Raw genomic sequence first — 17,883 nt, forward strand, 5'->3', positions numbered from 1 at the left:
CATCCCGGTTCAAAGGTCCCCGGGGCAATCGGGCCGCAGGTGTGAGTTACATGCATCCCGTGCACAAATCGAAAATAACCTCAGGCGACTCGTTCCAGTTGTGGTGACGTGAGCTGCGAAAGAGTTGTGCGTCATTCTGGAAAGTTGAGGAACCCTATCAACTGTCACCGCGTGCAACATTTCTCCGGAAGGTTTGAACTTTTAATGACTCGATTTGCTTTGACATTAGCAAGTGGAAACAGATTCGAACTACTTGTATACACTAACATTCGTAGTCAATGTTGAGTTTCAGTCGTTCCTTTAAAATTTATGAAATTTACGGAATTTATACACTCTCGTCGTAGAACCGGGGACTTCAGCAACAGCGAACATGACAGGTTGGCTCTAGGTGGAGTGTACATGCCAGGTTGACTCGAATTCTGGGAGAGGTGTCAATTTTGACCGATACGCCTTCTCACTGGCTTTGGTCCAACCGACCACCGATCCGTGGCAAGTCGAGCCTAACCTCGCGTCTGTAGGGCTGCCAAAGACACACAGCCTGTTGCACAAATGTACTTTGATATTAAATTTTCTTAAAAATGGACGTGGTCAAATATATGTGTGTGAGAGGTTGAAATTCCGCTGATTTGCATATGCATTAAAACATGAGAACCAGGAGAACAAACGCTTCTCGGCAAAAAAAAAAATAGATTTTAACCAATGACAGCGGTATCTGCAGTCCCAGCCGATTTTTTTCCTGCATTCGTAGTCTTATATTTGTGCGTGTTTAACTGAAATATACTTTACAATCGATTTCAGTCATGAGTAACCCACCTGTGGTCCACCTGTTAACTGGACAGCCCTAAAATTTCCCGCATTCATGAACTCTGAAGGATTTGATAATTTTGCCAGACGCCAGTCTCTTTTTATTTATTCTTGTTTCTACACAAACAACACAAAGTCAAACGCTGCACAGCTGACGTCCAAAATTCGAGAAACTTCGACTTGTGAAAATCTTTGAAGTTGACTCAGATGGCGCTGCCCGCCTCGGATCAGTGCTTTCGAATACCGAACTTGTACACCATGTTGTATCTGTATACCGAACCAGGCCGCAGCACAATCTTTGGAAATCGCTGAACCTAGAAGAGGCAGAATGAAAGAACATTAGTAGGCGTGTCGATTTAGTAATGAAAAGAAGCGAGAGGTGCCTTATCAGTCCTCAGAGGAAGGGCAAGTCTCAAAGGGATGATGATCCATTGTGGAGTACCGACAAGCTATGAGAACTGCTGAGCAAATTTTTGCCACCCTATGATCTCTTTCAGAGAAATTTTGTATTCCCCAAGCACAGTTCCATACATAACTATTACAATTCTTATGATTGTAATTATTACAATCCTGTGATCCTGTGAATTTCATTTCAAACTATCAAAATGGGAACACCGTGCAATGCGGGGGGGGGGGGACTTATTGCCGCCCTTTCAGGCGGCTTTCTAGATGTTGGGAATCAGAAAAGTTTATTAAAGGCTTTCGTAAAATGAGCTAAAGAGCCCCGCTTGATACAAAAGTCGCCCACCTGAATTTTTACAAGTTATGTACAGAATTGAAAATGAAAGAGACAAATAAATGCAACGACAGCAAAAACAGTACAGAAAGCACAGTGACCAGAGGGGGGCACGAAGCCCCAAAGGACGGCTGAAGGATATGCCCAACTGGGCAGGTAGGCAGTTTCCAGGACAGAAACATGAGAAGCTTCTGATGTTTCTGTCCTAGAAACTATTAGAATTGGAACCCGTTCCCTCCATGTACGTCCAGCCGACTCGTGATATGGTACTTACGTTATGTATGGCGTTGGGGAAATACTGAGGCTCGAGCGTGAAACCGCCGTGTCTTTGGTACGATGCGCCATGTTTTCCTATCAGCGGAGCGTTTGAGCCGCTTCTGATGGAAAACATAAGCGTCCCGTTAGTTACCAGGTGAATGCTGAAGACAAATAGCTGTGCTTTATAGGGGATATCTTACTCGGGGAATTTTCCACACGTGTAGAGGTGTAGGCTTGGCTGGTCTGAATAAACCTCGAGGGTTCTTCCGGACGGCTCGTGAACGGCACTGAAAGCGGCAAAGGAAACAAAAGACCTCTTGGCATTAAAAATAAAGGCAATAATACGAGGGGGAAACAACTTCAAACATTCATTGTACAAAATTTGAACACATTCCACATTCAGGTGGGAAAAACTCCAGTAAGTAGGCAACATGTGTGACAAATACTGCAGAAACCTTGCACATTGCAACACATTCCCACGTTCGCTGTACACGGAATCTCACAATAGTAATTATTTTTCGCAGCCCATACTCAAAATGTCTTACGACGAAAGACTGCACCGAAAGGGTATGCACTCGCGTAATAGTCATGTCTATCTGCACGTTATAGCACGCCCAGCGTGCGTAATAGAAGCATATTAGCCAAAATTCTCAGGGTCTTACCTTCTTTTGAGCTGTTTTCGACTGTTTTTAGCTACTTCAAGGCGTTATACTTAGGTCACAGGGTTTGAGATTTTGCATAGCCCCTCGGGAAGCACCGACAAGGGCGACTATAGTCGTTATAGCGTTTGCATTCATTCTGGGCTACAATCTATTTTGGGCTATACGAACAAGAGAATCTTGTTTTGAAATGTTTTAAGTGCTTACAAGAACTTGCAAAGGAAATACTTTGTCACTTACGAACTTATCCATCGTAGAACAAACTAAAAAGGTTGAACCGTACGCGAGGGATGTCCCACTGTAAGATTCCGTGTACAACGAGTGTGGGAATGTGTTGGAATGAGCAAGGTTTCTGCTGTGTTTGTCACACATGATGCCTACTTGCAGGCGTTTTTGCCATCTGAATGTGGAATGTGTTCAAGTTTTGTACAATGAATGTGGGAAGTTGTTTCCCCCTTGACCGTTCGTATGCTTCGATACTTCTGAACACTGTAAAACACTCCGTACTTTAGCACGGAAATGGTACAGAAAAATATAGTACGGAGGTACGGAGAAAAGTACGTACTTGCTCCATATGAACCCATGTAAATGGGTACGGAAAAAAAGGACGGAACGTTCCGTAGTTGGCAAGTACGGACGTTCCAGGCAAATTATTGACCAGACATGTTCCGTATTTTTTTCTCGCAGTGAAGGTGTTTTTTTTTACCGTGCATCATTCGTCGAAATCCGGAGAGCCTTACCTAGCGGCGAAGATCATCTCATTCGGCCGCTCGCCCCCTTTCGTCACGACGAAACTTCGGTCGAAATCGGTCGACTGCAACACTTCACCCAGCAGACGTGGCGACCGCAGGTCGTTCGCTGTGCCCTCGACGGGAGGCATTTCACCTAGGTACAAGCACACGTCGTATCTCAACAGGGGTAAAGAAAACGCGTTCGCACAAATTCTGATAGATCGTCGGAGAGAAATGAGACTTGTGGATAAGATTTTGTAATTGTTATTGGTGGAGCTCAGACCAAGAAAATGGCAATTCCCTAAAAAGGATGTACTCCTCTTCACAAAATCTTTGCGGAAATTTTTCGGTCATTTTTACTTGAATTTTGAAATGCAAACTTAAAGCGCACAGTGGGTCAAAAGGCCGGGGAAGGCGGCCACAATGAAGGCACATTTTCAGATTCGCTGATTCCCACTCAAATGCAACGTGTGACCCCACCAATGGATTGCTCTCCGAACGAAGAATCCATTTGCAGGATCACACGTTCGGTTCGAGTCCCGTTCGGCGACTCTGGAGCTGAAAGCGTGCTCAGAATTTTGCCACCCTTGCGCAGGCCCTCTGGCCCACTGTGTATGAGTGCGGTGCGGTGCATTCTTTCCTCAGCTAACCTGTAGCCACTAGGGCCTGATCCACCTCTATGAAGCGGTCCGCATTGAGAAACAGACGCGTCTTGTAGACTTCCTGGGCGCCGGATTGCTGCAGGCAAACGGAAAGAAGAGAATGAGGACGGTCTCCAAGTAAACGCAATACACTGCAAGGAAAAGTGTAGATGGTACAACAAAAGTACAACAAAAACTGTACAAAAAAAGTACAACAGGGATTGTAGAAAGTACAACGAGAATTGTACAAACCACAACGAGCCCTGGACTGCACAGCACTCCTTATGCCGGTTTCATTGTACTTTGTACAACAATTGTTGTATTTGAAAAGTACACTAAATTCCTGATAAAAAATTTGCCAGAAATTTGTGTACGTTTGTTGTGGTTATTTCCTGCAGTGTGTAAAACGTGTACTGTGTCTTTCTCGCACACGGAAAAGTGATGGAAGGGAAGTTAAGAAGATATCAAGAGGTATAAAAGCCGGACTTGTATGAGAATACACATTAAATGTTTATGTAGAATTTTCGTACGTCGTGATGCACGATTTTAAACCTGCGTGACGTTTTGCATAAAATTGTGCACAAATTCGCATAAATTTATGCATTTTCACGCATAGTATTATGCAAATTCCTCGCATGCACAAAATCGTGCAAGTTTAAGGTTTAAGGTGGCACGTACAAAATTCTACAGAAACATTTAGTGTGTAGGTATGTATCACCATCACCTGCTGAAACACAAAGTTGTATCACCAACTGATGTGCTTAAAATTGAATCTGTCACGCAGGCGCGGATTGGGGCAGGGGTTAATCACTCTGCGTTCTGGTGTATCAATACACATGAGTACACTCATAAATTTCGCATTTGTAAACATTTTAAGGCTTTATTTGGCGTTTTAAACGGCACTCAACGCCAAATCAATCGAAAAACTAGTGAATTTTGCCCCTTTTAAACTTGTGAGTTCACTGAGTACGGGCAAATTTGTACACAAGAATACACTGCAATGCAAGAAAATATTACAACAAAAGTACACAAATTACTGGCACATTTTTCATCAGGAAATTATTGTGCTTTCAAAGTACAACAATTGTTGTACAAAGTACAATGGAGCCGGCATGGCGAGTGCAGGGCAGTCCAGGCCTCGTTGTGGTTTGTTCAATTCTGGTTGTACTTCATACAATCCCTGTTGTACTTTCATTGTACAGTTTTTATTGTACTTATGTTGTCCTATTCACACTGTTTCTTGCAGTGTAGTGATTCAGCCCTCGGGAAGTACCCTATTCACTCACATGGCCGCCCAGGTTGAAGTAGGCGTGGTTGAGCATGCTGACGGGGGTGGGTTTGTCGCTCACGGCCTGCATGTTGATGACGAGCTGGCTGTCCTCGGTGAGGCGGTAGGTCACCTGCGCAGTCACCGCGCCGGGGAAGCCCTCGTCCCCGTCCGGCGACTGCAGCGTGAAGGTGACGCCGTCCGGCTGCCTGCAGCCCCGCCACAGCGCCTGCCCAGGCATCATCCCTTTCAGTGACACGGCACAGTGGGCTAAAAGACCGGTGGAGGCGGTCGAAAGTGTTCGAGACGCGTCACAGTGGGCCAGAAGACCGGTGGAGGCGGCCAAAACTCTAGACGCGTTTTGATCTCCAGAGTCGCTAAATGGGACTTGAACCGAACGCACAGTGGGCTGGGATCGCATTCTAGCCGCTTATAATTAATTTCTCTGTCACTTTTGGTCGTAGAGCCTTCAAATTTGGTGTGTAGCTTCTTATAATGGCACAAAATAACTCCCTAACCATATTTTACAATTTGATGAACCTGCGACCGAATCCATGAAACCCGGGTTCAAATCTCGGTAGGGTGTAGTTGGTCAAAAATTTTGGTGTTGAGATTAACATCCTATCTCATGTTTTTGAGTGTGCTGATGCCGAATTTGACATCGAAGTTGACCTCAGACTTTGATTTCAGGCTCTATGGCCTCAGAAAGGACCATTTTTCTTCATTTTTGTTTGTTTTGAGGACTCTCTATGGTTTTAAGGGTTATGTTAAAAATAGGGCCTAGCTGGACCTTCAAACAGTGTTAGACGTGGAAAAGGTAGGGAAGCAAAATGAATTCCTGGTTACTTGGATAAAATTCATGAGGACATGAAAATACTGAATAGACAATACAGACAATATGGGTCAAATTTCACTATGAGACATTGAAAGCGAAAAGAAAAAGCTTTTTTAAAATAGCGTCACTTCCGAAAACGTTACAAGCAAAACACGGTAAAACATTCGAACAAATGTCTGAGGTTCAGTTGCAGGCGATCTTTCCGGTTTTGTGGCTTTCCTTATTCTCTACTCGTCAACAATAGGAAACTTTCGTTGATGCCGAACCGGAAGTAAACAGACGTCATGTTAGCGGAAGTAGATCAAAACTTGACATGGGGAAGAGACGATAGTCAAACGCATCGGCCACTTTTAAACGTTACCAGTCGTTTGACACCCATTTGCATTGCATTTCTGTTCCGCGAGCAATATTTGTACAGCTCGGCTGTACTAAGACCGCGCTCCACTCGCTGTGCGCGCGCAGCAGCAGCGTTGATCGTGTGCTTGTGCGCAAGCACGCTCACAGTGCTAACGAGCACACCCGTGACGTCAGTCCACTACTTTTTGACAAAATGCAATTTTTCGGCGTAAAATAACATTTTTAGAGCCTTGCGTTTGCGTTTGCGCAAGTTTGCGCAGCTTTTCTCGGTTGATCATTTATCAAGACATACCTGACGTCAATTTCTAGTGTACAGACGTGCTTGATTGGGGTTGATTCGGTAGTAGATCTCAAACTTTACGTTTTTTTAATGATAATTTGCGTAATTTGTGGTAAAATGGAGCGCCGTTCATTCAACTTTGGTCAGAAAACAAAAACATTGGTACCATTTTAAAGGGCAGACCTTAAGCTTCAAGAGGAACCCAGCGGAAGTTTGAAATTAGCATTCCAATCGCTCACAAAGTATAAAAATATAACAGCTTATTTTTAGCATTAATTTGGAACTTCTACCGAATGTTGTACTTTGACGGCATGTAGCGGCCAAAGTATTTGTCGCACGTCAATTCCAAGACCAGATTTGGAATCTACGGAAAATTTCCTATCAAATACATTTAAAATCGGCCTATTTGGACGACTTTCAAAAAATTATTTTTAAGCGGCTAGAATGCGATCCCAGCCCACTGTGGAACGTGTGGCCCCACCAATGGATTGTTCTCCGAAAGAGGAATCCATTGGTGGGGTCCCACGTTCGATTTAAGTCCCATTTAGCGACGCTGGAGCTCAAAACGCGTCTAGAGTTTTGGCCGCCTCCACCGCACTGGTAAAACTAAAGCGTAGTATTACCCACTGTTTTCAAGCGTAATCAGGTTACGCTTGAAATCAAGCGTAACAGGCTCATCCGTCAAGATTCCCCCTATCTAAATGCATGGGGGAATTTCTAGTCTATGCTTCATTTCAAGCGTAACGTCTTCAAGCGTAACTTTATGCTTGACTCAAGCATAGAGTTACGCTTTAGTTTTACCAGTGCGGTCTTCGGGCCCACTGTGCACGTTTTGAGCTCTAGGGTCACTTAACAGGACTCGAACGGAACGCGTGATCCCACCAATAGGGTACTCCGCTGAATGTCGCAACGGAAAGAAACAGAAGTAAGCCCTAATGCCAGACTCAGCGCGTGCGCAAACCTTCCCTCGCAACTTGGTCCGGGTTTAGCACTAGTAAGTGCATGCTTGGCAGGCATGCGCTAGCTAGAGCGTGCCTGAGGCATGCTCCAGTTCGAGGGGTCGTCAACTTGCATATTACTTCGTACACAGGCTGTATATTACTTTTATATTACTCTTATATTACTGCTAAAAGTCCATAAATATTACCATATAGACTACTTGGAGCATAGGTAGCATGAAAAATCGGCCTAAAAACGGTAATATAGGACGTTTATTACCATATATTACTGTATTACTTCGTACACGCGCGATGTGAGTTGACGACCCCTCGCTCCAGTTAGACCATACAATGTACGCTCTTCGATTTAAAGAGTACTTTCGTTGAGAGCAAAATCAACTAAGACGGACCAGTTCTTCCGGCGACCATCTCCGATTTGCCTGATTTTTTGTAGGCTTAATAACTAACTAAAGGAGAGTCTAAAGCCAAAATATTAGGTCCGGCAAAAATTTATTGCCCGAGATATGGCCAACTTTAGTATAACGTTTGGAGAAAAAACACGGATTTGGGTATTTTGGACTAATTTTACACTTTTCATAGTAGAGGGCTAAAATTTGGTCACTCTATGGAAAGTGGGCCAAGGAACAAGAATATGACCTCAGATTTGACCTCCGACGAATACCTGAAGAGTAAACCCCCCCAAAACCCCCTAATAACACCTAAAAAAACAGTTTTTTCTTGGGGTTTCTGGGAAAAATATGTGGACAAAAATTGCTGATGATCTTTTCTTATAGAAAATGACGCGATGAATCGAATGAGACCACGCGCAGATTTTTATGTCAAACCGTTTAGGAGATATAGCGGTTCAAAGCATGCAAATTTTGCCATTTATTTTTTTAAAAATGTAGGTTTTGAGCATTGTTTGACGTTCTCTGCCTTCTTGGTGTGTGTGGGTGATCTTTTCTTGTGGAAAAAGACGCGCTGAATCGAATGAGACCACGCACAGAGTTGTATCTCAAACCGTTTAAGAGATATAGTGGTTTTAAGTATGGGCACGGGAGAGCTCCTACAAACACCCGACAAGGCAGGCCCGCCAAACACGCCTGTTGGGAGGGCGGAATACCGTGCCCATACTTTGTACCGCTATATCTCCTAAACGGTTTGAGATACAACTCTGTGCGTGGTCTCATTCGATTCAGCGCGTCTTTTTTCCACAAGAAAAGATCACCCACACACCAAGGAGGCAGAGAACGTCAAACAATGCTCAAAACCTACAATTTTTAAAAAATAAATGCCAAAATTTGCATGCTTTGAACCGCTATATCTCCTAAACGGTTTGACATAAAAATCTGCGCGTGGACTCATTCGATTCTTCGCGTCATTTTCTATAAGATGAGGTCATCAGAAATTTTTGTCCACATATTTTTCCCAGAAACCCCAAGAAAAAACTGTTTTCTTAGGTGTTTTTAGGGGGTTTTGGGGGGGTTTACTTTTCAGGTATTCTTCGGAGGTCAAATCTGAGGTCATATTCTTGTTCCTTGGCCCACTTTCCATAGAGTGACCAAATTTTAGACCTCTACTATGAAAAGTGTAAAATTAGTCCAAAATACCCAAATTCGTGTTTTTTCTCCAAAAGTTAAACTAAAGTTGGCCATATCTCAGGCAATAAATTTTTGTCGGACCTAATATTTTGGCTTTAGACTCTCCTTTAGTTAGTTATTAAGCCTACAAAAAATCCGGCAAATCGGAGAGGGTCGCCGGAAGAACTGGTCCGTCTTAGATGATTTTGCTCTGTACTATTCACACTTTTTCTCGCAGTGTAGATTAACGCAACTGGCGCAGCATCGGGAACCCCGTAACGATAAGACACGGTAAAGTGTATTACTTTATTTTGTTTGAATTTAGGTGAGGACAGAGCCGTAATGAGGTGAAGGGATTATGTACTAACCCGGTCCCAGCCCCTGAGGCCGCCATGCAGTGTGTTGTTGCCCTCATTGGCGTACAGCCTGTACTCATTTGAATCGAGCGTAAAGCTTGCGTTGGCGAGGCGGTTTGCCACTCTTCCAACCGTGCCACCGAAATTCTGATTTTTGGAGCTCAAGTACTCTGCAACAAATGACGAAACGAGATATCATGTCAACACTAGGCGTCAAGTAAGGTCAGGACTCCAGACAAGTATCGCATTAGTAGGTCTACTGCCAAAGGGCGAGGTCAAACCAACTCGTATAACATTACGCAGTTTTATATCGAAAGATATTCGAGGTCGCTGGGTTAAAATTTAGTTACGTTTCAATTTTTCTTTCGTTTAATGTTCCTCTACCTTCATTACTAAAAGCTTCAACTGTTTTTCCAAGCCATTAATTAAGTATAAAAACAGCCCCATCCATAATTGAACCCCATTCTGACCATTGGCAACGACCTCACCCCGGAGCGTTAAATGTACCGAAACGCAAAATTTTAGTGTTTTTGCAGTCCTTTAAGTCATGTCGGCCACCGTTAATAACGTTAGATATGCCTGAAAAAGTGGTTTGCTGTAAATATCAACAAATATTGAGATCCTAAAGGCCGATGAGAAAAACACATCTTCAACTGGAGGGGTAAGCTTGTATTTTCAAGACCGAGCGGACCGATGCAGCGAGCGCCTGCACGGCATCAGACAGGCAACCCATTCGACGCTGTCAAGGCCGCAGACAGACACAAACACACACACACCAACAGACCGACACATACACAAATACACAGTAGGTCAGATGTCGGGTTGTTCTTCGAGATAAAAGCACCGAAAAAGCCATCGGAAAAATAGCTTCAAATTGCTGTCTAGCAGTTGACGAAGAACAGAATGACCGCATCCTGGGCGGACTGGCTCCTCAAGGGCCCGGCGGGGGAAAAGGCCAAAGAGGCTCGGATTTGCCCACCTGTCAGGGGTTTTTCATGTACAACAATGGTTTTTCAAAGCTGTTTACGCTAATACCGATACTTTTGATCTATTTGGAACCAATTCCGAGTCAAAATATGATATGGAGTTACTTAACTGGACAATACTTTGTGTTTTTTTTGGATCTGCCGCATACCCGGGGCCCCGGCGGGGATTTCCCCGCCGCCAACACGGTAAAAACGAAACCTGGTTTTCCCAGGAAGTCAATGGTGAAGGCATAGGCGATTTCCAGGGAGTTCCTGGGAAAACCAGGAACCGTTTTTACCGTGAACCCCGGGCCAGTCCGCCCCTTTTGGCATACTACGCCTACGCATACCACGGTCGACCCAGCGTGATGTAACGGAAATCGGCGGAAATCGGCCCATGACACACCTATACTTGAATGCGTGAAATTGCGGTTGCCACTTACGTTTCGACAGGTTTTTAAGTCGTTTTAGCAGTTTATTACGTAACGCACCGAGGGAGGGGGAAGGCGTCTGAGGCAGCGTCAAGCTGCCTATCGTGGTGTGTGTGTGCGCGTATGTCAAAAATGGCCTCTAAAGCGTTACGTATTTTATGGACGGCCCCTAAGCACAGTCCTGAGTCTGCAGTGCACCCACCATGCGGCGTGCTGAAGCCCAGCACCACGTCCTCCTCGCGGCCGTCCCGGTCCGGCACGCGCACGGCCTGGATGGCGGCGCCCACCGAGATGAGCTGCGCCGTGACGCGGCCGTTGCTGACCGTGAAGCGTTGCACGGCCGTGTCGCCCACGTAGCCGCACACGTCTTCGCTCACGACCACGCCACTGCCGGGCAGCACGTCGCTCCAGTCCATGTCGAACCTGTGAGAGGAACCCAGGCACTACCTTCACTGCAAAGCCGCACTGGCAACACACTGAGAAAACCTTACAAACTATTTTGGGCCTGACAAAGAAAAGTAGTTTGTATAACAAAGTATTTTGGGCATACATAAGCTTACAAAGAAAATACTTCGTAATTTACGAACTATTTCTTCGTGTAACAAGGTATTTTAGTTTGTTATATGTATGCTCAAAATACTTCGTAAGGTTTTAAGAGTGCACTAAAGCGTTGTATTACCCTCTGTTTTCAAGCGTCATCAGGTTTCGCTTGAAATCAAGCGTAACAGGCTCATCCGCCAAGATTCCCCGGGGGGGGGGGATTCCCCAGGGCTATATAATATAAATGCGTGGGGGAATGCTTCATTTCAAGCGTAACTTTATGCTTGACTTAAGCATAGAGTTCCGCTTTAGTCTTACCACAGCAATGAAAAGATTGCTTGCCACAACATTGGCAAGCCGTTTAAGCGAGAACATGGCAAGCTTGGCCCGGCAATACTACGCAGCTCGCCAAAAGTTGGCAAGGTATTGTCGATTTCCGACCGAAACTTGCCAAAGTCCCCCCCCCCTCCACCTTCATTTAAAACTGAAAACTCCGAAAAAATATGGAAAAATCGTGGAGTTTTTCCGAAACTTCTACAATTTAGAATGTAAATGCTTGCTTCACTTTCACGAAATCGCGAAAGAAGAGTTTGCAACCAGTTAAAAAATGAGGGAAAAAACTCTCCGAAAAAGGATGGAAAATGAATGGAGTCTCCACGAACGTGATTGTGGAGTTTTTCTCCAAAAATTTCGGAGCTAATTTCTAACAGTGAGAGAACAAGAAAAAAAATTTTCTGTAAAAACTGGAAATCATTCCTACCTGTCGGGGTGGGTAGTGGCCATAGCTCCCGATGTCCCGGTACTTCGGAAAAAAGATACTCTGTGTAGAGAACAAATTGCTGTATCGAAGAAAACTGATTTCCTTAACTGCAAATCCAAGTGTGAAAAGGAAGCGCTATGAGTATCTCATCTCCCCCGTTAGAACAGAATGCCTATACCCGACGCCTGCACGATTGAGACACTCACAAACGTTGGACTTTTTATCTCTCGCCATAAAGTTTTTGGTGTAAACGTAATCTGTACCATTCTCTCTTAAGCCATGAACTATTTTGTTAATTGTATTATGTATTTAGTCCATTAAACCTGAAGTTTTGTCATTTGCAACGTACTTTTCACTTTCAACATGATCTATTAGCAATTTTATCTTTAAAACGATCAGAATTGTGCACAGTTCAAGAGAAAGTAGTACAATTTATGTTTGCTCAAAAAAACGCTATAACCAAGAGAGAAAAATGTCCATATAAGTCTGTGGGTGTGCACCGTCCCACACTTGGATTTGCTGTGGTGCTGGTTACACTGAGAATGAATTGGTCACCACCATCACCCTTTAAATGGGTGATGCAACTTCGCTGCCCAAATTGTGGTGACGAAAAATTCATCACCCGAAATTCGGTAACAGGCGTTTAGTTGCCCAAATTTCGGTAACGCCCTCGGCTACGCCGTGAGGTTAGGTTAGGTTAGGTTCCCGATGACGTCCTTCCGGGGCCACCACGATGACCGGAGGCCTCAACGCCCCATTGGGTTATCGTGGTGGCCCCGGAAGAGCGTCATCGGGGACCTCACGGCGTCGCCGACGACGTTACCCAAATTTGGGCGACAATTTTATGACTGCCCAAAATTTGGTCACGGCGGGCTCGTCACCCAAATTTGGGCAACGGCGCGTGCGTTACCCAATGAAAGGGCGATGGTGGTGACTCTTTCATTCTCAGTGTAGCGTAAAAAATGTCTCCGAGGTCTGGAACTTTACTTTAGCTAATCATGCAAAGACATGCGAAATTCGATCATCGGTTTCGGTTATACGGGGCTTGAACGGTACCAGCTGATATTTCAGCGGTGTGCATCCGGTTGAGTAAGATCTGTTCTTTCACTGAAATTTATTTTAAAATCAAAGACAAAACGCGGTAAAAAACGTTGTGCAACACTGAAAATTGATGATAATTTTTTTTAAAGTGTGTAGACTTGTCAGGTGACTCAATTTAACAGAAACTCGACAGAACCTCTCCTTCCCCAAACCCGGTGCGTAGTGCACGTGCATGGCCCAAACTCCGCCCTTCTAAACCCGTGAAACCTGCACGGACGGAACGATTTTGAATTTCTTTGCATGACTAGTTTCAGTAAGTCTTGATAAAGAAAATGCCTCGGGTATTCGCCGCTGAAAAGAACAAACATCTCACGCCTTTACGTTGCGACTGCATTACGCTCTACTTTAAGACTTTAAAAGATATCAAATAAATTACGTGTATGGCACTTCTCACAAATTTCAACAATTATCCTTTATTCATGGAGCACACATTGTACGCCGATCATGAAATGCATGCACTCGGAGCATCGGAGTCTAAGTCTATACAGGGTTCTCGAAAATATTTAACCATTCGATGCACGAAACCTACATTTAACGAATAACGCAAAAGAGACAAAACTGACACACAAAAACTGATTTACGAAAGAAAAATTAACCTAAATCGCTTAGCTTACAACGCACCTTTAAAGTGGCAGGAAGGACCGCTTTGGAGACCGAGGCTGTACGATCCAAGTGACAAACTAGACTGAAGGCCTCGCTGATTAATGTGTCGACTCACATCGAAACGGAGGGAGGGCAAGGGAAGTGATACAGTAACACACACACACACACAGAGAGAGAGAGAGAGAGAGAGAGAGAGAGAGAGAGAGAGAGAGAGAGAGAGAGAGAGAGAGAGAGAGAGAGAGGAGGGAATACTGTCAGGGGCACGGCCTCTCTGTCTAGATAACGGTGTGCGGGGGAGGGAAGAGAAAGCGTTATCGTGGTTGTGGTGAAATGGCAAGCCAGTGGGCGGGCCTTGCCTTGAAAGAGAAAGCACATGACACCAGAATGAATGTCATAACAAGACACTGCTAAACAAAATTCATAGGAAAATTTTGCAACGGAAAATGTTTTGAAGATTGGAATATTACACCACAAAGATGCGGGTCGTACGTGCTCACTGAGAATGAAAGAGTCACCATCATCGCCCTTTCATTGGGTGACTCACGCATTTTCGCTCAACTTTCGGTGACGAGCCAGCAGCGACGGACAAAAAACTTTTATCTTAGTGTATATTTTCCTTGAAATAACGATGAAACAGCGCGAAACAAACGCGAACTATCGTTCACTGCAAATGCAAAAGCGATACTAAAGTACATTTTTTTGGCGATACAATTGAGTACCGCCAATAAACGGCCTTACGGAAAAGTATTGCCTTCAGAAAGGCGATACACAGAAGTATCGCCAAAATTTGGCGATACTTTAGGGTATTGCCAAAACGACGGCATTAAACCAAGGTCTTGTCCCCTTGATTTGTTCGACGTTTATTGCCAAATCGTGGCAATACTCTTAAGTATCGCCAAATTTTGGCGATACTTTTCCGTACGGCCGTTTATTGGCGATACTCAATTGTATCGCCACAAAAGGCACTTCAAGTATTGCCTTTGGATTTACAGTGTTGAAATATCCTTGAAACAACATAAAAATAAGAATGAAATAACGTGAATTGGAAATAACGGTGTACAAATTTTAATGAAGTTGTCTGCCCCTCGGCCAGGAGTGACTAAATTTGGGGCAGTTAAGCAACCATCGCCCGAATTCGGATGACGTCGTCGGCCACGCCGTGAGAATGCACCCTTTGGCTCGTGGCTGAGTGAGGAACAATAGTAATCACCAGACAGGCACCAGTAGGAACTTTTCTCTGGGTCCTAACTTTTTCATTACTTTTGTTTTTCAGTCGGCCGCGAGCGAAAGGGTCTATTCCCCCATGCATTTAGATAAGGGGAATCTTGGTGGATGAGCCTCAAACGCACGATTTCGGGATCGCATAACTAACCCACGAACTATACCGAATAACAGGCAAAAACTTTAGAAATCTTTTTAGTGACCAAGCCCCTTACGATTAACCGTGTTTCAGGGCTTATACTTGACTTGCGGTCCTTGAGTCTCTACGGACGAAAAATAAAACTCTTGCCAGCGTTCGACGTACGATGTCTGGATGGATACCAGAAGACCCCGAGCGTTTTAAACGGTAAAATGATCTTCGGAGAAAATAAGAAAGGGAATGGTTAGAGGATGGTTTCGGAAAGATGCGCGTATCGAAGCGGAAACCAAATTTTGGCATTTAGGAAAAAGTGAAGAAAACTGCTTGGTTCTCGATGGTCGTACAGTTTAACTGGTAAAGCATGACCAGACGGCAGAAAAAAGACAACTTTGGTGAGTACTTTCAACTTTTTGTCAAGTTTTATGTTGATTCATATGTTTTTGAGGCTGATGACGAAAATAGAACCAATTCGGACCCCCGAGCTATTTTTGGAGGTGATCACGCCCATTTCTCCGGTCTGTCCACACCGTTAAAAATCCACTGTAATATTACAACACAATCACCTACAGTAATGCTGTTATAAAACAACAGCATTGTTTTGTGTCTGAACGGGAAACCCATCCAGAAACAGCACTTTCGTTTCATAACAATTTCCTTGTCAAGTAACAACAATGTAATCGTCATTCAAAATAGTTGTGTTGTCGTTGAACAGGTTTCATGTTTAGAAACAGCCTTTAGCAATCTTAAAACATATTTTGTTGTCAGGTTACAAGTGTCTTGTTTAATAACAGCACGATGAAATCAACACAAATGTTGGGAAGACATCGTCGAAGACTCCAAAGAAGTATTGTTTTATTACAATCGAACTGTCAGAAAACAGCACCGAGGGCTACAACATGCTTGTAATAAAGCAAGTCGTGCTGCTATCAAACTTAACAGCATAAGTGCTGTTAATTTACAGCACTTTTTTAAACAGTGCAGCAAAGCAGCCTGCCGAAGGCACGCTAGCGCCGCAGGCCAAGGTATATACGCCAGGCGTGGATTGTAGTGCGATAGATCACTAGTTGTCAGTCGTCGTCCGTGGGCCGTGGTGTGACGTTCGCCATGGTTCCTGTAAACTGTGAATTCCACTTGGTCTATATTTTGCCAGAGCTGAAGAAACTAGGGATAACTTGGGCTGATACAGAAACAGATATTAAGATTATCCATCTAACTCTACTGGCGTCGGGGAGACGTGAAATTCCCGCATATGGCCCTGACCGCCATCGAAGTGCACTGCGAGAACGCGGTAAATCCTGTACTGATTACTCCAGACTTCACCGTACTTTTTTTAACAGGCAATACCGTACTTTTTTATACAGGAAACACCGTACCTTTTTTACAGGGAATCCCGTACTTTTTTACCCGGCAATCCCGTACTTTTAATACCTATCAAAAACTACTATAATTTTGTTCAGTCGATTGACCCTCTTATTCCAAGTTCCTGATGTACGCAACTGCTGAAGTCGGACTCCTGGACCCCTCTTCCGACCACTCTTTGGTAAGGTCTTGACGAGACCTATTGAAAGGTGCAATAAAATTTTTCAGTCGGTCGACCCCCTTTTTTCAAGATCCTGATGTGGACACTTCTTGGAAGCGGCCTTTGTTGGGACCAGATCTGGTCTTTCCTACGGCATGGACTGTACGGAAGAACGGTAACTACTGTTAAAAGACTACGGAATATTTTGTAAAACAAGTACGGTAAATACTGTAGACTGTACGGAGGATACTGGTTTTTGAAGTACGGTTAAGTTTGGCAAAAAAATTATCCAAGATTTACCGTCATTTTTTCTCAGAGTGTGTGAAGGCGGCGTTCGTGGCGAAGGGCACTCATCACGACCGCTCCATGGCGGACGCCAAGGTTAGTTGGCTGTGTGACAGCGAAGCCCTTGCCGTGTTTGATGTGCAACTCTGTATTGGGTTAGCCGGCATCATCCTGTGTTTAGGGGATTTTTTCCAAACCGGGACGAGTTGACCCATTCCTAGGAACTTGGCCGGACTCTGCCGGGGCTTAGCCCGAAACTGGCGCAGCATCGCGAAGCCTGTTACGATAAGACACGGTCGGGCGTGCACCTACCTTGTGAGTATGGACCCTATCAGTCATCGCCTGGAGAAGGACAAAAGTAATAAAAAAGTCAGGATCCAGTAGCGCGCCACCTAACGGCCGTTACTGTGTGCACTGTCAAAAGCTGAACCCTCATTGGTCACAACCATAAGTCCGAACGAAGTCCGTATCAGTGGCCGCTAGGTGGCGCGCATCTGTTTCCTAATTTCTGATTACTTAGAGTATGAGTAAGTTGACACTTATGGAGAATGAACATGAGCTACAGGATGCAGAGAGTGAGTTAGCTAGAGCCTACTTGTGGTTAGCTAACATTGTAAGTCAAGATGCAGATGCATACAGGGAATGCCATTTAACATCATACTGCCTGCACCAAACTCAAGAAGGTCTAGCAAAACTTGAAATGCCATCAAATAAGGTGCACGATGACACTATTATGTTCTTCACTGGGTGATGACTGAAAGGGTCTATTCTGAGGAAACTGTGTGAGAGCGGTTAGATAGGGAATGCTACATTAAGCTGGAAGCAAAATGCAATGAGTGTGGTGCTGAGGGAGTCGGAAAAACATTGACGGAGCCTA

The 17,883-nt window shown here is 44.4% G+C and overlaps 1 protein-coding gene across 3 annotated transcripts; it reads right to left on the reverse strand.

Moving 5' to 3' along the window:
• Positions 1–879: 879 nt before the first annotated feature.
• On the reverse strand, positions 880–15,964 carry LOC117648287 (aldose 1-epimerase-like). 3 transcript variants are annotated; one of them, XM_034390739.1, is made up of 10 exons: positions 13,861–15,964; positions 12,139–12,180; positions 11,041–11,261; positions 9,455–9,612; positions 5,116–5,325; positions 3,839–3,926; positions 3,198–3,342; positions 1,999–2,085; positions 1,815–1,917; positions 880–1,118 (listed from the first exon to the last, which is right to left on the reverse strand). In XM_034390739.1, the coding sequence occupies exons 2-10, from the start codon at positions 12,159–12,161 to the stop codon at positions 1,032–1,034; spliced, it is 1,122 nt and encodes a 373-aa protein (XP_034246630.1). In that variant the 5' UTR covers positions 12,162–12,180; positions 13,861–15,964; the 3' UTR covers positions 880–1,031. The 3 variants fall into 3 exon arrangements, with proteins under 3 accessions (XP_034246630.1, XP_034246628.1, XP_034246629.1); XM_034390737.1 differs by having other exon boundaries at positions 12,139–12,198; XM_034390738.1 differs by having other exon boundaries at positions 12,139–12,245.
• Positions 15,965–17,883: the final 1,919 nt, after the last annotated feature.

Source organism: Thrips palmi, unplaced genomic scaffold, assembly GCF_012932325.1.
Source record: "Thrips palmi isolate BJ-2018 unplaced genomic scaffold, TpBJ-2018v1 HiC_scaffold_3, whole genome shotgun sequence".
Classification (NCBI taxonomy): Eukaryota; Metazoa; Arthropoda; class Insecta; order Thysanoptera; family Thripidae; genus Thrips; species Thrips palmi.

What these genes read in the sequence shown, in the direction of transcription:
- LOC117648287 (XM_034390739.1), bottom strand. Translation starts at nt 12,161, where the DNA reads ATGGCCACTACCCACCCCGACAG. An exon ending in GCCACTACCCACCCCGACAG is followed by an intron (nt 11,262 to 12,138) that starts GTAGGAATGATT and finishes TTCCTCTCACAG; the next exon opens with GTTCGACATGGACTGGAGCG. An exon ending in ACTTCAACCTGGGCGGCCAT is followed by an intron (nt 3,927 to 5,115) that starts GTGAGTGAATAG and finishes GTTTGCCTGCAG; the next exon opens with CAATCCGGCGCCCAGGAAGT.